Below are 22,010 nucleotides of genomic sequence, written 5' to 3'. Positions count from 1 at the left end.
ATTTGGTCACATTTCTGTTGTGCTCAGCATAGAAGGTGGCAGTGTGCCAGAAACTGGAGCAGAAGTCGAAACCAGTGCACAGAATGACAACTGAAATGTGCAGTAAATCCCCCAGTGTGTTGTGAGCATAGTCCAACTGCGCACATCTCTCTTACTGTATGCAGAAAATACACATAAATTGAAAGCTCATAACAATTTGTCATGTCTTCTTTGGCTGTGGAGCATCCTAATATAACTGGTTACAGTTTAAATGAGTCATTTGTGTAGTTGCATTGTCTAACTAACATTTTTACTAACAAAGTACATTACCACACCTTACAGAATTACTAAAGCCTGCTGCCTCAATACTGAAACTATTTCAGATTGTTTGATCAGGTATATCATCAAAATGATAATTAGAATTAAATTATCCATTTAATATAACCAAAACATGAGCTGTGTGGTGATGCTTATTTGTTTACACTTTAGTGTTACTGGACTGTCTTCAGGTTTTTGACATTGTAGTGTTTTTATAGTATTTCTGTATGTCACATGGCACAAAATATGACAGGAATTGCCTTAGAAATATTAAAATTTACAATTTTTTCTTGCACCCTGTAGTACAAGCTGTCATGAGAGGAGTGTTTGTTTATTATTAACTCAACGAACCTGTTTCCACAATATTGTTGATAAGCATCAGGATGAAGAGTAATCGGTGCGGGCAGAACAATAAATCAAGCCACCCATTCTGCCACGTGATGACGCATGACCCGTGCGGCGCTCCTGATTGGCTGAGCAGACAGGCAGGCAGTAAAGAGACTGTGGGACATCAACAACAGGCTGTCAGTTGTTCTGTCTGCTGTAATTCGTTAACCAAGTTCTCTGGAAAGGAATCTTATTTACCTTCGTGTAAACACTACGGGTCTTTGCTGCATCTTACCCGGCACAAGGTGAGGCCGCTATAATTTATAAAAATGATACAAACAAGTATTGTAAGGTTAAAACCGAAGTTCAGTCCAATTTTCTGTACGTTGAGTCCTTAACCAAGTTTGTCGTTACTGTAAAGTCAGTCGGTAGTTTAAAGCTAGTGCTTAATGGCTAATTACCAAAGGCCGACGTTGCTATCAGTTTTAGCTAGGTTTAGCTAACGTTGTCTTAGGTTACATAAAGTTACAGAAAATAACTTTTTTTATACTTTACGATTGAGTTTAAAGTTGTCCGTCGCACATCTGTTTGCTAAAGTCTAAAGGCACTTGACAGACTAGTAACTTGTGAGACTTTTCCTTAAAATTTCTATCAATACAATTCCATAGAAATGCAAGTCATCTCATTCTGAGTGTATTGACGTGTTATATTGAACATATATCTTATCTTTAGTGATACATAATACATTATTATGCACTTATAAACTAAAAACTTTATCTTAACTAATATCAATTTTTTTTGAGTGAATAGCAGCCTAGTTTATTTAGAATTTTCTACATACTGAAAATGCCATCCATGTGTGATAAGGCAACTACTACTACTTTACCTACAGAAGAAAAAAAACTGAGAGCTACATTGGCGCTCAGAACTCAGACAACCTCTAAGTTACAAATGATTCAACTGCAGCTTAGAAATGGTGACTCTGTGTGACAGCTCACCTATCTCATGTGAAGAAAAGTACACAGGGGGACTCGCTGTTACAAACGGACTAATCCTTCCTGTCTCCATATCGGGGGTATTTTATAATAATATATAATTATACACAGGTTTCCAGCATTGGTCTTTTTGTTTTGTAATCACATAGGTATTTTGGTGATTTTTGGCGCTTTGACACTGACCTTTGTGCTCTGTGATGTTTTTGCACTAATGTTGGTGCTGAGATGTGTAAAAAGATTTCCTCAAATTGCTTCACACAACTTAAAGTATTGTAGCTTGTGCATGCCTTCCCATTAATGCAAAGCCGTACAGTACAGATGTAGGCCGTCCTGAAAGTGATACAGAAATGTTACAAGGTCCAACCTAGCAAGACTGCTGTTGCCACTTTAATGTAAAAGTGACCACTGTAGTCATTTAAACATGAAGTCAGCATGTTCTGTTGCCATCAGAATAACTTAAAGGAATGCATGTCTGAAATGAGCTCCATTTTACACTGTTGATATGATTTTTCATCTAATGTCCATGTCTCAGGAACCTGGCGTTTTGGATTGAAGTAGCTGTTTATTGATCAATCTATTATCTTGTTGTAGGTCAGCCATGAGGCTCTGCTCTCCTCTTCTGGTCTGCTTGGCAGCAGGCTTGTCCTCTGCCTTTGTGATTTCACCTCTGTAAGTACAGAAGAATAATAAATTTGTTTCATACATACATAGTAATCGAACAAGTCTCCTCTAAGATGTTTTTGTGTATTACAGCCATATGTGGACCAAAATTATCCTGACCCACCACTGGCCAACTACCTTCTGTTCTGTGAGTTTTTTTCTGTCTGTATTTATCAGTTTGTTTCATTTTAACATTTAGAGGTTTTTAAATATACAATTGGGATATTTCAGTGCTCACAAATTGGTATATCACAAATGAAAATAAGCAGTTGCAGTTTGTATAATGAATGATTAGATTGTCTTCTCTTATTCTTTCATTAAAAGGATGAAAAAAGGGGTCTGCAGCTTTCAGGCTTGGTGTGATACTGATTATAAATAATGAAGTAGACCAATAACCAGTATTTGGAGTTAATATATGTTTGCAGTAGAAAAGAATATCTTGACGTCAAAATGTTTTCAAAATGCCTGTTTATTTATGATTTGCATGTGTTTAATGAAGATAACTTTTCAATATTCATCACTGAGTGTTGATAGACATTTACTCATGACATGTAACCAGTCAGATAAAGCTGTGAGCAAGATATTGCTTGATACCACAAAGTGGTGACTGCAGATCTATCTGCAGTCACCACTTCCAATTCCCAAGAAATAAATTAACTTAAACATGGACTGCAGTTCAGATGACTGCAGTCCATGTTGATTTATTTCTTGGGAATTGGTTCCAAATGATGATACCCATATTCATAAACATGCTGAATATAAAGTTATATAATCAACTAGGCCAAAAATTGATCTTCCCCTTAGTATTAGTTGCCTTTACTTCAATGACATGTTGCTTATTCCAGGGTCCTGATACTGTCAGTGATTTAATATTGGATATATGTCAGAAAGATAATCTTTGCTTTCTCATAATAAGCATCTACACTGTCTGAAGCCTGTCATTAACTTTCAGGTTGGTTATTACAGTCATGTCAAGAGACTCATCCTCCACTAAGTAGACCTTTTAGTTCATTTCCATGTACAGAATTCCCAACAATTCAATTTCGTCACTACAGACAGTATCTTTCTAGTAGTGCATTTGAAATATCAGTGTGTTCTTTGAGAAATTTAAGGCATGCCGTGACATTTCATTTCATTTATTATTTTATTTGAATGGGACAGTGCATATTAATGAACATACAACGATGTAAATATGCCAGATTTAGCTCAAGGCTAATTTCCAAATGTTGTCCCATGGGGTAAAAAACATACCACCAAAACAAGAACATACAGGCCATTAAGCAAAAAAAACAAGACCGGACAAAGATACAATATAAAAACTAAACATTCAACCACAACCTACACTTTTCTCTCTCACTCATACACACATCATCCTATCATTTTAAAACTGACATGCTCTTGTAACTTTCTGAATGACTCTCTAATGGTCACAAGAGTGTTGCTGTAACAGCCATTCTTTAAAAGAGACATAGGTGGTACTTTCTCTAACTGTCATCGGTAGATCGTTCCAACTGGAGCAGCCCTTAATGGATAGTACATTTTTTGAGAATTCACAACCACGATATTGCAAAGTCGCTCCACAGTCCTCCCTTACTGTGGAGCGAGTGTTCTTTAAGCTGGACTTTTGTTTAATAAATCCATTAAGTGGTGGCGGGGCTAAGCCGTTCAGAACTCTATATATGAGACAATTATTTTTAAAGATTTTAAAACTTTCAAATGTTAAAACTTGTATTTCTCTATTAGAACACATTTGTGAAATGACTGGGGTTTTTGATCAAGTATCTTAATAGCTTTTTTAAAAAGCTGCTCTATTGGTTTAAGTGCAATAACACCAGCAAAGGACCAGACTGTGAAACAGTATACAATGTGAGAAAATATCATACAGTGAAGGTAAGACTTAGCTGCCTCTGTAGTGATGAATGGTCTGATTTGTTTAAAGTTTTGTAAATTAAATCTGATGGTATTTGCAACCTTTTTCACATGTTTTTTGAATGTGAGGTTGGAATCTAATATGACCCCAAGATATTTAAAATGGGTTACTAATTTCATTTTCTCTGAAGAGTGCCTGCTTCCATCAGGCAAACGTGCACCATGATTTCAGCATCTTAAACTTCAGTTGGGGTTAATAAAGTACCTATCTATCTGGTAGACTGAAGAACCTTTAACTGTTACTCTGGGTCACTTTTTTCCCTTTTTGAGCATTTTGCACTAGGCCTGTGCAAAATGCAGTGGTCACCATGTGTGGACAGTTTCTCTTTTTAATCCTTTCAAACTTCATGAAAATCCTCAACTTGGCCATTGGTCTTGTGAGATTTCTTTGATAGAGCCATGGTTCACATTAGTAGTTAATGTAAACTGAAAACTAAAAAACAAATCTTTTTTTTTTGTTTTATAGCAGTAGCTGGAACTCCCATCTCCAGTTTTATTTCACTGATTTTACACAAAGTTTGCTAAGTCCTGTGTCCAATTAGGCTTCGCTGATGTGATTAAGGGATTTATGCATTTGATCCATTCCACATTGTGAATGGTGTATAAACAGACACAGAACAATGATTTTGTATGGTAATATATTAAACAGATTTTTGGTAATTGCAATGTTGATGAAGATACAGAATGAGAAAGCCGCCAGCTCGCTGGCAGGTTGAAACTCAAAACCTTCTTGCTGTGAGGTGACAGCATTCACCACTCCCACATCAACAGTTATGGTTTCTCTTTTAAATTCTGTCTGATTCCTATATAGCACCAGAATGTTATTGTCCATTACTGACTGAGTTTGCAGTCCTTAAATATCATGTGATGTCTGTGTCCGAGTCATCAGACTGTCTGTGTGTCAGCATTTTGGTTTCATTAGTTGCCATTTTTTCTGTGGTCACGTTCAGTTTATTTTGGTTAGCCTTATTTTGTGCTTATTTTGTGCTTTTGATAGCAGTTTTCATGCTCTTTGTGGTGTCCTGAAACCTGTGGGTTTATACATGTGAATATTGTATGGTTTTATATTACAGTTTCATTTAGCCGACACTTTTATTCAAAGCGACGTACAGCTGATACAACACATTACATGTAGGTTAGGACTTATTGCAGAACTTTTGCATTGACTTTTATTAGCTTTTGCTTGGTGTAATTCCTACAATAGCAAATGAGAGTGTGCTAGTATATGTCACAAAAGCCGCAAAACTGCTCAATTTGCTTTTTTATTACTGTTGTGGTATTAATGGGGTTTGTTTGCATTATAAAGACAAAATACAATTCATACTGTGGCTTTAAAGTGATTGTTCATTTCAGACATATCATTGCTAGTTGCAGCTTCTGAAAAAAAAATGTCTGGGTTTATTGGTCATGCCGAAGAAGCAATTTTATGAATTTTGTTTAATACATTTCAGATGGAACACTGTCATCCCAACATTAGCTACTGGACATTACATGGACTCTGGTAAGTGTGTGTGTGTCTGTGTGGTTTTTTTTAAATATTAGGACTGTATTCTTCCCTTTGCAGAGTGGAACATTATTATTACTTTAGAAAACTGGTAAAAGGTAAATGTACAGTTAAGAACAATTGCTAGTACAACATATTGAATATATACAGTCAAAGAATGAAATCCAGCTAAGATGTTTGAAAAATGACAACAGGAGTGTGTTGCATCTAGCCTACCCATGTTTCTGACGGCACAAGGGTCTAGGGAAGCTCGACAGGGAGGGAGGCGGCCTAAAAGGTTGTCTATCAAATCCTTCTGCAGCAATTGGGTAGGTATACAACCAATCAACGCAACAAATAGGCTGACGTAGTTCCGAGAGCACCGGCGGATTGTGGCTAAGTCCCATTAGCTTCCCAACCAGCGGAGCCGCGGAGCCAACTGGTATATTAAGGATTTGCCATATCCCATCGGCATAAGTCCAAATACGTCTTTCTTCTCAATGAAACACTTAAGTGCCGTGCTTTGTTTATCTTTCAAGTTGAATTTTAGCTTCAAATCTTTAAGGGCTGTGGCCAAAGCCGAGTGGAAAGATAACTGTTTATTGTACGCTGGTTGTTTCTGTCAGAATCGTCACGCCTCTGTCGTCACTTTGTGACGCCCGCCTTCTGACTCTACACTTCATGGTGATTGGTCCGGCCAGTTTTATGAGAATCCAGCCTCGAGCCTTATGGAGGGTAACTAGACCCTCCCTGGCAGAGAATTAAATTCGTTGCCGTGGGTTGTCTAGCGCGGCTCGGCTATGTTGCATCCCTTTTGCCACTAAATATGCAGGAAACTGACAATTCATGCTTCATGCACTGCTTTTGTTTAACTCTCTGAAAGTGAATAAATTTGGACCTTTTCTGTATTCCAGGCCAGACAAAGGGATTGATTGTAATTCATCATGGCATTTCAACTCTTCCCAAATAGAGGTAAACCACTGCCCAAAGACACCAAGTGTCTTTGAAATTAATACTGTTCTGTACTGTCTTTAATCTGTAAATTTATTGAGATGGAACATTAATGTTTTAGCATTAATGTGATAAGGCTACTGACAGGACAAAGAGGATTTAAGAGTTTATTTTAGTCTTCACAACAGCTGAATGATTAATTCTTTTTACCCAGGGCAGACAGAACATTAAAATGTGGCATGACAGAATTTGATATGGCAAATAAATGGATTTCTTTCTGCTTTCTGTAGTTCTCTTACAGTACACCATCTACTAACAGATAAAACAAGCCTGCTGTTGGGTGTGTTTTTTTTGTAGGACCTGCTACCAGACATGAAGAAAAGTTGGCCTGACCTGCTAAACCCCACATCTGCTAGTTTCTGGTATGTCTGTTTTGTCAAGCTGTCTGACTCTTTTAAAAGATATGAATTTTCTGTAAGCTTTAAGACATATGAGGTACAATTAAAAAGTTCAGATTCTGAAAAAAAACGTGCCTTATGTGGTTACCATCCCTTTGAAGTTGTCATCTTGCACAATGATGCGCTGCTCCCAGCACTGCCATGATTTGTAATACTCTTTGGAAGTCCCATTTTGAAAGCGCACTTGTGAATTTTCAACATGCTGTGAGTGGTTGCTTCGCTTCTCATCATGCCGAAGTTCAGGGTCGTTTGCACCAAATGTCTTCCCTCAGATGTCTCAGGATGTACTAGAACTTGCCATTGTCAGTCTGACCCTGAAGATAAATTCACAATACTTAACTCCATCAATACAAAATGAGTTTCATGGTCTTGGTGCATGTCTGACCACGCACCTTCTTGGCACTGGAAGACTGTCACTTTAGAGACTGTGGGTTCTTCCACTGTGAAGACTGCTGTTTGGTCTTTGGTCTTTGGGTTGTAGCTGTAGACCGACCTCTCATCACTAGTGATCATCCTCAACGTGAAGGTAGCTTCTTCTTGGACCCGTTGACAAAGATCCTCTCAGACTTTGACACGATGCTGCCTCTGCAAGTCCAAGATGAAATCGCGAAAGCGCACCTGCACGTGGTCACAATAACACATGTAACGTTCAAGCAAAACATTAACAGACTGGCATCTTTAATTGTATCTTATATGAAACTATTATCTGAATATCAGACCAACAAAAGCAAATTTTTCTGTTATAGTTGATGGTGTAATTAATGGGTATTTTTACTTGTAGTCCCAAGTTTTATTTCTCTTCTGAATGACTACAAGCATTTACTTATGTAGTTTTTTTTTGTTGTTTTTTTGCCACTCTGAACATTATCATAAAGTATATATTTCATATATGTTGACTTTGTATACAGCTGGAAATCCTTATTCTGTATTCCGGACTTAAATTTTCTGATGTTTGTCTGTCTCAACAGGAAATATGAGTGGCACAAACACGGGACATGTGCAGCCAAAGCTGAATCTCTGAACAGTCAACACAAATACTTCAGCAAGGCACTTGAACTTTATCATAAACTGGATTTGGACAGGTACAGAACACTGAAACGTACACCCCCTTCACATGCAAGAACAGACAAACACACGCATGCATCTCTTTCCTCGGAAATAATTTCTCATTGACTAGTTCTTAGTCTGAACTTGATTTTTCTGATTCCTGTTGCCTCTCCTGATGTTTGCCATCCACAGACTAGTTCACAGAGACTCCTTAAAACTTGTCACATAAAAACATCAACACCTCAAAGCCTCAAATGGAAATCTGTTTGTGTTATTTTAGCATCCTGAGGAAGTTCGACATCATCCCTTCTGACAAATACTACGCTGTAAGTTTATTTATATTTATGATGTGACATGATCAGATCGATTTAGAGAGCCTCATAATAAAGTCACAACTGTTGCCTTTCACATTTGCTCTTCTCTCTACTGCTAATGTGTCTGTGCAGTTTTCACAAATTGAAGGAGTGATAGAAAACTTCTACGGTGTCAAACCTAAAATCCAGTGTGTCCATCCATCAAAGGTATACACACCTAATTTTACATAAATAATGAAATCATCATTTGTTGTTGTTTTGCATGGTGCTACTTTTCAATGATACGCAAGTCATTTTTTTGCGTTAGGTAAAGCTGTTTTTGTTCATTACAGAATGCCGATTTCCAGATTTTGGGGCAGATTGAGATCTGTTTCAACCCCGACTTTACCCTCTTGAACTGTGAGAAACAAATCACCATGGAAACCATTTCTAAAGGAGGTTGGGACAGTCCTGTGGGTGTTGACAAGGCATCAGGGTTCAGTGTGTGTGACCATGATATGCCAGTTTACTACCCTCCCTTTCAATGAAATGCATACATGCACAAACTGAAATGTTGTTACGTTTCAGTTCAATCAATCCACTTACCTACGATACACAGAGATATACAAACAAATGCATTTTGGGAGGGGTTTTTTGTGCAAATATGCTGTAATATTTTACTCAGGATTGACAATGAACAGTGTAGATTTAATGTTAAAGATACTGTTTGGGAAAATAGGATCAATCACTGCCGTCTTAAAACATTTTTAAAAACTATTTTGTATTTTTCAAATTTGCTGTAAAAACCACACATGCATAGACATGTGCACTACCTTACTGGACTTTTATTGCTTTTATACTATAATACTGATAGACAAGGTCAACAGTTATAGCATGTGTTTTTCCAAAGGACAGCCAGGGGCGTCATGATTACAGTTTATGTACTGTACATTTTACATATTGTCAAAGTGCACATGTTGTGACACTGCTTGACGTTTTTCAACAATATTTGTGTTTGTATGCCTCCTGTTCAGTGCCATCTCTTTTTTTATAAGATTAGTTTAGTTATTTAGTTTTACATAAATGCCTTCTCAAAATCATAATTCATTAATTTGTTGCATTAAAATATGAAGTGTTCTGTAATGTTAAATCACTATTCAAATAATACTTCTTAGCCTGCATATTTTTGAGGGTTTTAAGACCAAGTGGCATTATCTTTGGACCTGCAAGGCACCTTTTAATATGCTACATCTTTCATGAAATGGAAACTAATGATAGTTATACTTAGCTACCTTCGGATATTTGCCAAGTACTCGCACTTGTTTTCAGTGTTTCCTGTTTAGGACTGCCTGTCTAAGTGTATAGAACCGACTCTTCTTTTACCTCTGTATTTTTTGTTTTTAGGAAATACGAATCTTAAAATGCAGAAAATATACTGAAACTAAAAACAAGTTTGCCCACAATGTAACACAGTGCATTACACAAGATGTCAACCAAGTTCACAGTACACCATTTTTACTATACTTAGGACAACACAGATGAAACACTTAAGATGTAGCATGATTTGACAAACACTATTTAATCCATCACTGATCTGTGCAATGATTTGTTTCTGCTGGTGCTTTTGGGCTGTGGTTATTTTTGTGCATTAATTAATTGATTCATTTTAAAGCTGAATTATTTTTGTAATTTTCAAAATGACTCAAATGAAAATGTGTACAGTGCATCATTTTTTAATGTTAATAAAACACTCAATATCCAGTCCATATTCCTTGATGTTATTATGTAATACTGATGAAGCGCATCCATTATCATTTTTAATTTATGTAATTAAAAATGAGTTTACCCTACATCCTAAATAGAGATTGTTGAAGATATATAACGGACCATCTACCGCAAATGACAGGATAAGTTCTTAACAGGCATCTTAATGTTATCCATGCAATATAATGAACTAACAGAACTATATTTCAGCCTGCCTCTATCTGCCCACATCTACGCTGTGTGTATAAATATTAATGTTGTGATCTCCTTACAGAGTCCTAATCCCACCGGGACAAAGACACCAATCCATAATCCTGAATCTCCTCCCACAACACAGCGCAGCAGATTGACTGAGCATATCTTGTAACATTTCCAGTAGTGCTAAAATGCCCTCAAACTACGTGCCAGTTATTTTCAACTGTGGTCCAAATCCTGTCAAACATATGAAAATAGCACTACAAGTGCTGCTTGTAGTAATGTTCCAGGTTTAGGGATCACAGTTCGAGCATTTGAGAAGAAGTTGAAACCTTCTTTTACAAAACAATTTAACTCCAGGTCAGACATGCACGCTTGACCTAAGTGAAATGCAGGTCCTCATTTAGTCCCTGCTTTCAATAATAATAATGCTGCCCCCACCTCTCCCACTTCCTTTGGTCTATTTCCATCTCTCTGTCTCTCTCTTTCCCCCTCTCTCTATGGTTATGTAACACTGCAGCTCTGCAAAGCTGCTGATGTGACAGATCCAAGTACCTACACAAACACACACCCAGTGCCCTGTGATCAACCAGATCACGCTGCACTCTGTGTGATTGCTGTCCTTGCTTCTGTCATCATCATTGATCATTGCATTGATTGCTGTCCTCAGTATTCTATTGAATTCTGATGTAATGTCTCTGGATCTGAGCCACGGTGTTTGGTTTTTTCCCCTCTATTGTTATGCTGCTTGCAATCCACTTTATTTTGTCATTTGCCTGTTTTTGATTCCGTCTGTCTGTGTGTGTGATTCGATGTCATGCAGGAGCAAAAAGAGATGGGGACAGAGGAAGAGAGAGGCAGGGAGAGGTAGCCGGGTTACACCATGTGACCTCACCAGCTGTTGCTGTTGGGAGAAACCGAGAGGGAGGTGAGGGGCAGGAACAGGGGAGGATGAGGGAGGGAGGGGTCGGGAGCTTGCCGGCCTGCACACAATGTGACTGGTGACAATCCCTTGTTCTGCAGAGAGGGAGAGAGAGAGAGGCAGCAGGGGATGAGCATACACACACATGCACGGGCAGAGACGTGAGGAGGGAGCTCACGCACACCTCTCCTGATTCAGCGGAACAGATTCATTCGTCACTTCTCCCTGCAGTGATCCCCGCCGCAAAAACACAAGACAATCCCAAACCCAGCAGCACCTGCCCCGTCCGTCTGGCTGGGGCTCTGTGACAACTCTGACTGCGTGCTTGCTGGTGTCCGCTGCAGCTGAGAGAGGACGAGAAAAGAGGGGGGGAGAAAACGGCAGCCTGAAACCCGACCAGAGAGACAACAGGCGCATGTGAACGATGGGAAAACTACAAAGCGACGACATTGAGGATGGGCCAATGGAGAAACTGCGGGACAAATAGATAACCAATAAAAGCTCTGTTTCTGCGTCTCTACCTTAGGACCCCCCCTGCAGGGAGATGTTCATCATTATGGGATAGATGCACAGGTCTGCCACGTTGCCATGGATACCAGCACGCGAAAATTCACAGTGCGGAGATGGTTCTCCATCTACCTGAAGAACAAGGCGGCAAGGAACAAGAACAACGCTGGATTCTGTCAACTAGAGGTCAGTCAGTTTTGTTTAGGTCTCATCAGGACAAACTTGTACCACAAGTATGTGAAGCTGTGTTGCATCACAATTGCACCATGTGTGAATATAATGGCCCTTAGAAAGAGCAGCTCACATGCACAGCACATGAGGATGTGTGTGAGGAGTCTGTGCACAGGGGAGTGAATGTGAAAAGAATCTGGTTTCTCGTGGAGTGGTTCAGGAGTCAGTGCTGCATACTTAAAGCTGTTGCTCTCCTTGTCTGTCAAGAATACAGAAAACAGAGCGCCAGGGAGACACTAGTGTTTTGTCAGAGAGAGAGAGAGGATATATGGAAATGGAGTCAGACAGAAACGCTAAGAGGCAAACAAGCAGCAAGGCAGGCAGGTTGATAGATAAATGGAGAGAGACAGATTGATTCAGTGGACGGCCATAGCACTAGAGGTCTATTTATAGCCCAAACAAACCAGCAAGGGGAGAGAGAGAGTGGCAGAGGCAGCATGCTGTTTGCAGCACATCTACCTGTATGTTTGGGAAATAAATGGAAAAAATAAACCCTCTCTTCATTTGCTCCTATTTGTAGTGAACAAGTGCTGATGAATCAACTTGTCAGACCCTCTACCTGTTTGTGCTACTGTCTCTCTGGACGACAAATGTCTGTCTGCTTGAGTTTGTTTACCTGTTGGGCTGTCTGTCAGTAGTATGCAATGAGGTGCTTCGATGCTCCACTAGGGGAAGGTCTCTTTCCATCTCCCTCCCAGTGAAGGGGGACATCAGCATCTGATCCGTCTTCCATGAGCTGGCATTGGCGGCCTTGAAGCTGTTTTCTGTCTGGTTGACAGACGTCACTCCTGCTACTCTGTTCAGAGAATGAAACAGCAATTACTCACATGAGGCAAGCAGTGACATCACAACCAGCTACTGGAAAGAGTCATGTTACAGTTTTATTGTACAAATTGCCTTCAACCCCCCAACGCTGTGTTACAGTCAAAGCTCCTAACATATCTCCCATTTTCAAGTGCTGTCTATTTAATTGTATGCACCATGACCTCATTTACACAATGGAAATACTGCCATTTAAAACAGTTCAACATGCTACAGCTGGAGCCTCAAAGAAGATGTCTTTTGCACGTTGAAACTGTTGTGAAAACTGAGTCAAAACAAGTGAAAATATTGTAGCAGAAAAGCCTTGAATCCACTGAATGTGTGATGTGGGCTATGGATCTGCACTGTTGCTATGCTGTTATGTCAGCACTTGATATGCTGTCAGGTTTGTTTCCTCCCTCACTGAAGACGAATGTGTAGCTCTGCTTGCTTGTGCACTTCCTTTAGGATTTACACTGCAAAAAAAAACCCGGATTTTAGTATTTTTTTCTGTTACTGACTAGCAGAAGGCACTGCCGACAGTATGAGACCGTTTCACTTGTTTCCTGTGTAATTATATTTATCTTTTAAAGAATGTCTAGAGAGAAGTGTTATTTTCTTGATATTGCATCAGCCTGGAGAGTCTAACTCTGATTTAATACAAAATCCCTGATACATGAGAAACAGCTTTGGAATAATTGGACTCCTGATGGCCGACTCTGTTCAAGTTGTAATGAAAATAAATCTTGAAGGCTGAGTTTCAGCCCAATATATTGCTTTGCTGTGTGTTCTTGGTTAGAGGAAACTGTAACAAGATCACAAATATGGTATTACAACAGTCTCAGCACTCTCACTGCAATGATAGCATCAAAGAACTTGCTGTCTTCGCAGAAACGGATGTGACAGTTTGATTATTTTTAGCTTTATGTGTATTTTGAGTCTCTGACTCTCAAACGGAGAAATGGATCTCATTCCATTCTCAAAATGCTGCATACTGTTGAGGGATTGATCCGATAACAGCCTCTGATGGTAGCTGGTTGTTTTGTCAATTCTACAAGCCACAGTAGATTAGAAAATCAATTAGTACCTTATGTAGATACCTGTTGCTATGATACTTTTGCATCTTTAAATCCACGTTAACCACATAGCATGCAAGAACTAGTGAACCTCTTGCTGTTGGCTCATACCAGCTGCGATGCAAAGGCAGTGTGTTTGGCATAATGAAACAAATGACATGAGCGAAGTGAGTTTGGTGAAACAGATGACCTGTGACAGATTTGTTCAAAATCCATCCATCCATCCATTAGCTATACCAGCTTTATCCTGCAGAGATCCACAGGGGGCTGGAGCCAATCCCAGCTGACACTGGGCGAGAGGCGGGGCGCACCACGGACAGGTTGGCAGCTCACTGCAGCGCCAACACAAAGAAACAGACCACCGTGTACTCTCACACTCAGACCTACAGCCAATTTGGATTCAATAGTTAAGCTACCATGTATGTCTGTGGAATGTTGGAGGAAACTGGAGTGTATGGACAAAACCCATGTAGGCAACATGCCCCAAAACACAAAATGTCATGTATGTCAACATGATGATGTTCTGAGCTATGAGTACACAGTGGTTATCCCTACATTATTGCATTGTTACATGCATAGTCAGTGATTATTACTACATTTTTACATGGCTGCATTAGTCAGTATCCATAATTTGGACCACACCCATTTTGAATGTGTCCTTCATTTTGATTTGAGTTTTCACAACTGTAGGCTCTTGTGCAGGGTTGTGTTGATCAATCCTGTCAACAGACAACAGACAGACATGTTCACACCTGTCAAAGTTCTCCAAGCTAGTTTTTTTAGTCGTTCCCATTACAGTATGTGTCTCCAGGACCACATTTTGCCATGATGGCACACACCCACAGTCTCATAAGGTGAATACAATACCAGCTATGCTATCGCAGCTGAATGATTGATGTTCTCCTGCTAACAAGAAAATGCACCTGTTTTGTTACCATTGACTTGCTCAGTCTAGCAGGTAGTTAATTAAAGTATGTGCATAGATATGGCACTTTTTTTTCTGTTTTTCAAGCATGTCAAGCTGCAGTTGCCAATGTCCCAACCAAGTACCTCTTCTGGAGAGACAGCATCACAAAAATCTACTGTCAAACTCATAGAGGCTACCAAAACAAATGGTTTACAACCATTACCTTTCTGAATTTACCAGGCCCTGTCATCATTTCATACCTGATTGAAAGTGAGGTGTAAAGCTCTTAACTCCTATATGACGCTGACAGTTTGACAGAGTTACAGTATATTGTCACACTGTCCAATCTAAGCTGTGCCTCAGGTTGGCAGTTGATCATTCGCTTCGCTGAGCAGATTGAATGGACTGAAAAAGGCAGCTTTCACTATGCATCACTGCCAGTGACCTCAGCCCACACCTTTCCAGTAATAACATGATGGCTCATAAATATTCATCTGTCTTTAAGTGTGGATTTCAGAGTGATTATTACAGTGATATGCTTTATTTTTTTTAACTGATGTAGAGGTTACTTGAATAACATTTTTTAAAAACTGCTCAGATGTGGTAAAATGTGTCTCATCTTGAACATGTCTGAATTTTAAAAAAGCTTTTCTGCCTCTGTCTTTGTAAGTATGTAATAAACATGCTAATAATGATGTGTGTCTGTCTTTTCTCAGGATGACAGTGTGCTTAAGGAGTTTGACATCAGCCACCATGTTAAGGAGGGCTGTGAGAAAGCAGACCCCTCTCAGTTCCAGCTGCTTAAGGTGCTGGGACAAGGCTCCTATGGAAAGGTACTAAAACAGCTGAGACCAGAATATTTATGACTGCAACTGTTGTTAATATTCGGGAAGAAGCAGCCAGAACATCACCATACAGGCTACATGTTTTTACTATTAGCACCACTTAGATTGTCTGTAAGAGCAGTTTTACTTGAATATCTGGTCTTCACACATAAGTGTACGCTACATTTCCCAAAGTACACACACACACACACACTCCACAAGCATTAATATGCTGATGTAATTGCCTCCAGTCCTATGCAACGTCTTTCCGGCTCCCATTCAGACACAAGAGCATTAAGGTCAGACAGTGATGTGGGGCAGTGCTGCCTGGCTTGCAGTCAGCATTGTAATGCATCCCAAAGGTGTTGGATTGGGTTGAAGTCAAAGCTCTTTGCAGACAAATCACGGGGTTTCACATCAAACTAAAAAAAACAAAACAAATATTTTTGTTACCTTATGCAGGTGAAAGGAGAAGAACCTTTCCCAAACAACTGTCACAAAATCAGAAGTGCATTATTGTGTAAAATATCTTTTTTTGCTATTTTGATTTCTTTTAACTGGAATCCAGGAATCTGGCTCAAACTGTGAACATAAAGTACACAAGTGCAGATGGAGGCGTGTCCTCTTACTTTCGGTCATACTGTGTGTAATTTCAATGACTGACTATGCTTTACCAGCCAATCATCTGCTAATGATTAACCATCCATTTCCAATTATCTATAGATTAGCTGCCTTGACAACGGCTTCATAGATCACTAAGCTTATTTAAATTAGTAAAGGCCCACTGGCTTGTCAGTGTTACTGTAGATTAGAGGTCTGCATGGCCAGACATGAAGGCCCGACAGATGTTGGCAGGTTGGATGCTGTTTCCAAGGCTGCAGGCAGGCATGCGCAGTCAAGTCACAGTGTGGCCTGGATAGTATGTTTACATAGCCTGCTCTACAGGACAATGAAACAAATTTTATGTTGCTGTTTTGAAATATGATGGTAGCTGGCACTTGCCTGAGATTGATAACCTACAAGTTGTATGTGAGCATTTAAATAGTATTTCTAAAAGTGTGTGTGTGCCTGTGTATGTCATGAACCGAAGTGTGCCTGAGTGAGGAGAGTATACAGTAATTACTCTGCCAACAGTTTGTTTTTTGAACTCATGCTACTACAAAAGGCCCTTCTAAATTGATAAATGATTAAGATTACTATAAAACGCTTTCCCAAATGTGATGATGACAGTGATGAATGTTTTTTTTTCAGGTGTTTCTGGTTAGGAAGATTAGAGGAGTGGACAGAGGACAGCTATATGCCATGAAGGTCCTTAAGAAGGCTACTCTGAAAGGTAATTAAGAATCACAGCACATAGTTGCTTTATACAGTAAATTTGCAGTAAATTTAAAATACTGTAACTCAAACTAATAATGCTGAAGACATAATTGTCCTTAATAACACATAATAATTACTTATATATATTTTTTTTATAGATTCACACCTGACGTTGTTTTTGAAATCCCTTGTATTTTATGTTCTTGTAAGGAGACTAAATTCATAAATCAAAATGTTAAAAATAAAGCAGGATTCGAGTGGTAATTTGTTCAAATTAATATTGGTTTTGTACAGGAAAGATGAGAGGTATATAATGGCCAGAGTTCTAACTGTGTCCTACATTCAGAGGATTTGGGGTAAACGAGGTTGGTTTGTACTTTTGATTCAGATAAACAGTTTTGCATCGACTGGGATTATTGTAAACGAGGGTGTATCGTAAAAGCAGGCTGAGATGTCATGTGCCGGTCTAGTGTCTTTATACAAGCCTTAATCCTCTTAACCTGCACCCCCGGAACGGAAAGAGTTACAGTCTCATCCTGTAAAGGAGACAGATGCTGCAATAACACTGTTATTGTGGTTTCTGCTGCTTTATAAACCCGCAGCACAATTGTGTGGGTTTAATTCAATTTATATTGATCAATGAAGGAAATGCATTTCTGTTCTACATTAAACACACTCATGGCATTAGATGCTTGTCACAGTTTATCCACATTTAAATAGAATGAACTGAACGCATCTTTATTAAACAGATTACCCTCTATCTTCTCCTTAGTTCGAGATCGTGTTCGATCTAAAATGGAAAGAGACATTCTCGCAGAAGTGAACCACCCATTTATAGTTAAACTCCATTACGGTACGTATAAATTATTTTATTACTACATTTTAAGAAAAGCATTTTGAGAAAAACATTGACGATGAACTGATTTGATCTTATTTATTATCATGTTGTATTAAAAAACTAACTTTTTTTGGAGTTGGGCATAAATGAAGCAAATGCAACCTCTTTTGTGGCTGTGTGTCTGTGCCACATACTATTTTAGTCATGTGTAGATAATGCTCACCCAAGAACATCTGTTATTTTTTATACCTTTTATTCTGTGAATACATCCTCATAATAGCACAGAATATTATACTGCCCCACTACAGCAATAAAGCCTCAATATGTGTTGTGTACCTAGTAATTCTGTGTGTATGTGTCTACCTATGTGTGTAGCCTTCCAGACAGAAGGGAAGCTCTATCTGATTCTGGACTTTCTCCGAGGAGGAGACCTTTTCACTCGACTATCCAAGGAGGTAGGTTTGTTACTGATAGGCTCTCTGGCTACTGATATGGCTCTTTTTCCATCACAGAAAAAAATGTTACAAGTCTTGACTGTTTACAGTCTGTGATGGAATCGCCAGGAGTAATCATACCTGCACACTATATCATTTCAGCATTGACATTTCACTGTCCACATGAGCAACAGTCACATTGCAGAAAGAGTGATGTCTGATGAAGCAAACAATCTGAAACACTTCATGCTACAGCTTTGTTTGTTGCTTGAAACAAAAAGATACACTGAGGCATTTTTGTATCTTGTAGCTTTTTTGAGCTTGTCTTACAAGACATAATTTGTTGACATGCAGGCTTTACATGTGCACAGAGAAATGAGTGCGGAACAGACAGAAAAGGAAGATTTGATGACAAAAAGAAATGCAGAATCAGATGTATGGAAGTACTTTGGCTACAGAAAGCATAATGCTGACCAAAAACAGTTAATCTGTTGCAGTACCTTGCAATTGTTGCTACTTCAGTGAGGAAACACAATTTATCGGTTTGGCTATTTAAAATACTACCAAAAAGCTACGTATGACAAAACAAATCCAGGTGTGAATGCTGTCCGAAGCAAAAGAAAAAAACTATTTGGGATGCCTTCGACAGTGTTACACCATTCAAAAAAAGTTTTTTTTTTTCTTTTCAGATACACCTCCCTTTCAAAATCACCCCAATTTTTGTAGAATGATTCATTTTTTCCAGTTAGAGTAATTCAAGCCATGTGGTTAAAATGGCTGTGTTTGTACATATCACAATGTATGTAGTAGAAAAACAAAATTTCATAATGTCAGTTTTTACTCATCTCATGCAGCTTCAGTAGCTGCCATCATTTCCTTGTGAATAATGTGTTGATGTGATTCTCTTCCTCTATTACTTTAATGCTGATGCATTATCAGTAAAGACCACACACGTGTGCTGGTTGGGAGTCGTGGCTGGCTGGAAAGTTTTTAAAACAAGCAGTTGTATCTTATTTTCCAAGGAAACCTGAGCCAGGCAGTGTTTCTGCTGCAGCAGGATGCTATTTTTGTATGTGGCACTGCAGCTTTTCCGACTTCCTGGAAACCACTGACTCTTTTTCTTGAACGTTAGAAGACCAAACAATTGACAGTGATTCCTGTATTGTTATAGGAGGCATCAAAGGTCCATCTTAGTGTCAGCCAGAGACTCATAATCTCTTGGTGTAGAGTAGAAGTTTATACGACGGTTATGACATATGAGGTTTACGCACTTTCTTCTGAGGAGGATTAAGTTTTTTGTACTTTGTCACATTAAATACCTTTGATTTGGAAATGTGGTAGCAAAGTCTGTCATGATTATTTAAGGTGATGCACCAACATGAGCTACCCTGCAGCTTTCTTATATATTTTTCTTGCTTTTTACCAGCTTATGTTTATGTCAATTTGCTTCTTTTTATTCACATTTTGGTAGCATAGTGCTTACCACATCCTTTTATTTTTATGTTGTAGGTAATGTTTACAGAAGAGGATGTGAAGTTCTACCTTGCCGAGTTGGCTTTGGCCTTAGACCATCTACACAGTCTGGGCATCATCTACAGAGATCTCAAACCTGAAAAGTACTGCCTTTAAAAGTCTTCCTTTTTTTGTATAAATGCATCTTATGAAGTCCTTTTTAAAGTCATTGTTAATGTTCTCCTTTGTCCCTTTAGTATTCTTCTGGATGAAGAAGGACACATAAAGATTACTGGTCGGTGCATCTCACATCCAACTGTATTTTTCATTGTATTTCTCTCTTTATTTGTCTTCCGTCTTATCTTGTTCCCTCTTTCTTCCTTTCTGCGTCTCTATTCAGACTTTGGACTGAGTAAGGAAGCCATTGACCATGATAAAAGAGCATATTCCTTCTGTGGAACGATAGAATATATGGCTCCAGAGGTCGTTAACAGGAGAGGTCATACGCAAAGTGCTGACTGGTGGTCGTTTGGGGTACTTATGGTAAGAACTGTTTAAATATATAACAATCATTTACAATGACATTCTCTTTACACTATATACATGCACTAGTAGTATTCCCTCTGAGTAAATAGTTTATTTGCTGACTTGCAGGTTTTGTCTAATCATATATTTACCACATTTTATGAGCTAAAGATTCAGCTCTCAGATAATGTGCCAGTGCACTGGTTTCCTTCATTTGGCTTTCTTCCGGCAGTAAAGCTGCTTAATTACCGTATCTGGCAGATTAGGTTCCATCACTTTCAGTAATCATGCATCTGCTGAATTGTGCTTGTTTTGTTGGCCCGCTGGCTTATTTTACTAATACTCAGAAGGAGGTTAACATTTGCTGACAGCTGGCAGATACACCAGGGCACCGGGAAAAGATGTTACCCCTGTCTACCCATGTCTACTATTAGGAATATACAGATATGTAAAACAAACAAATAGGTCAACATTTCTAACTCTCTCTGGATTACACCGATTTTGGAAAACAAAAGAGGGTAACAAAAACAGCATTTGTAGAGAAATCAGTCATTATGATCACACTGAATTTATGACATTGTAACAATATCTTTGAGACAAACGAAGGTCATTTAAAATCGTGCTGTAAAGTCTGGTCATGTTAGCAGCAGTGGCACATTTGTAGCAAAAAGCACCTTGTTATTTTCCCAAGTATCCGATCTGTATCTAAGTAGCTTGTTTTGTTTTTTTAGTTTTAGCATTAAGTGCATCAATCACAGTATTTGGAATGTGCTATTGTGGAGATACATCATTTGCCAGTGGTTTTCCATTGTTAGACAGATGCAAAACTCGGGGATTGATATCATACGAGCATATTAGTAAACAGCTAGTACAAACAATATTTTGCTGGATCGTTTGTAAATTCATTATCATCCGCTATTATCTTGACTGGATTTTTTGTATTTGATCACAATTAGAATAGACTGAAATAGATATTGTCATTGTTAGACAACAATGGAAGGCAGTTTAGCAGCTCTTTGGAACAGCAACATGCAACAAAAGAGCGCAAAGTCATTACAAAAAATAAAAGTCATTACAAAAAAAAATTAGAATAAAGATCAAATGCAATAAAAATAAGAATGCATTGTGTGAGAGCAAGAATAAAGATAAAAAATTGCACTGTATGGGAACAGGATTGCACTGTATACAGCAGTTATGACACATGAGGCAATATGTACATTAAAGTGACGGTTTGGCTTTACTGTTCTTGAGCTGGGGAATTAGTCTGGTTAGGGATGCTGCAGAGACACATCAGTGCATAAAGCTTTCCCTAAAGTTGTCTTCGTTTTGACACATCCTGGAGCTTGATCAAGGTTTGGCCAGTTTAATAAATGTGCATTTCTGTATGTTGTAGCACAGTGTAAAGTACTTTACCTCTTTATTTCATGTCAGTCTGAATCAAACATGTCCAATAAAATGTGAGCAAGGTTATTTTCACAGAATATTAAGCCTCGGCTGTAACATTTGCTTTTTAACGTTGGCTTGTATTCAAAGGAACTCTGGTGACTAATGAAACTCGCACTGAGCATTTAACATCAATAATCCGCCTCCACAGCACCTTCCATTAGTTGGCTGACGTGGTCTGACTCTTGTTAACTTTCTGTTTTCCAGTTTGAAATGTTGACAGGATCATTACCATTCCAAGGGAAGGATCGGAAGGAAACAATGGCACTTATTCTAAAGTAAGACCAATTTGACCTGTTAATACCTGCTGTTATTATTCTAAAAGCCTTTTGTG

At 38.7% G+C, this 22,010-nt stretch overlaps 2 protein-coding genes and 1 long non-coding RNA gene across 3 annotated transcripts in view; 2 read left to right on the top strand and 1 right to left on the bottom strand.

Moving 5' to 3' along the window:
• The first annotated feature begins 776 nt into the window (after nucleotides 1-776).
• rnaset2 (ribonuclease T2) lies at nucleotides 777-10,201 on the top strand. The gene is made up of 10 exons (XM_022192015.2): nucleotides 777-929; nucleotides 2,211-2,288; nucleotides 2,373-2,427; nucleotides 5,660-5,709; nucleotides 6,606-6,663; nucleotides 7,000-7,064; nucleotides 8,069-8,182; nucleotides 8,428-8,473; nucleotides 8,594-8,668; nucleotides 8,794-10,201. Exons 2-10 carry the CDS (start codon nucleotides 2,218-2,220, stop codon nucleotides 8,986-8,988), a joined length of 729 nt encoding a protein of 242 aa, XP_022047707.1. The 5' UTR covers nucleotides 777-929; nucleotides 2,211-2,217; the 3' UTR covers nucleotides 8,989-10,201.
• LOC127533000 (uncharacterized) lies at nucleotides 6,796-13,922 on the bottom strand. Its single transcript, XR_007940606.1, has 3 exons — nucleotides 12,676-13,922; nucleotides 11,295-11,416; nucleotides 6,796-7,718 (listed from the first exon to the last, which is right to left on the bottom strand). It is a non-coding gene; the product is annotated as an uncharacterized LOC127533000 (long non-coding RNA).
• The window catches only part of LOC110949785 (ribosomal protein S6 kinase alpha-2-like), a 22,928-nt gene continuing 12,284 nt past the window's right edge, over nucleotides 11,367-22,010 (top strand). The window contains exons 1-9 of the mRNA XM_022192014.2: nucleotides 11,367-12,014; nucleotides 15,560-15,676; nucleotides 16,919-17,000; nucleotides 17,757-17,837; nucleotides 18,198-18,277; nucleotides 19,766-19,872; nucleotides 19,966-20,003; nucleotides 20,109-20,251; nucleotides 21,884-21,954. Coding sequence (XP_022047706.1) covers nucleotides 11,910-12,014; nucleotides 15,560-15,676; nucleotides 16,919-17,000; nucleotides 17,757-17,837; nucleotides 18,198-18,277; nucleotides 19,766-19,872; nucleotides 19,966-20,003; nucleotides 20,109-20,251; nucleotides 21,884-21,954 — 824 coding nt within the window. The 5' untranslated portion in view covers nucleotides 11,367-11,909. The remainder of the gene's footprint in view (nucleotides 12,015-15,559; nucleotides 15,677-16,918; nucleotides 17,001-17,756; nucleotides 17,838-18,197; nucleotides 18,278-19,765; nucleotides 19,873-19,965; nucleotides 20,004-20,108; nucleotides 20,252-21,883; nucleotides 21,955-22,010) is intronic.

The sequence above is a fragment of the Acanthochromis polyacanthus genome, chromosome 2 (assembly GCF_021347895.1).
Source record: "Acanthochromis polyacanthus isolate Apoly-LR-REF ecotype Palm Island chromosome 2, KAUST_Apoly_ChrSc, whole genome shotgun sequence".
Classification (NCBI taxonomy): Eukaryota; Metazoa; Chordata; class Actinopteri; family Pomacentridae; genus Acanthochromis; species Acanthochromis polyacanthus.
Note: the sequence above shows the minus strand (reverse complement) of the source record. Positions and strands in the feature narration are given on the sequence as shown.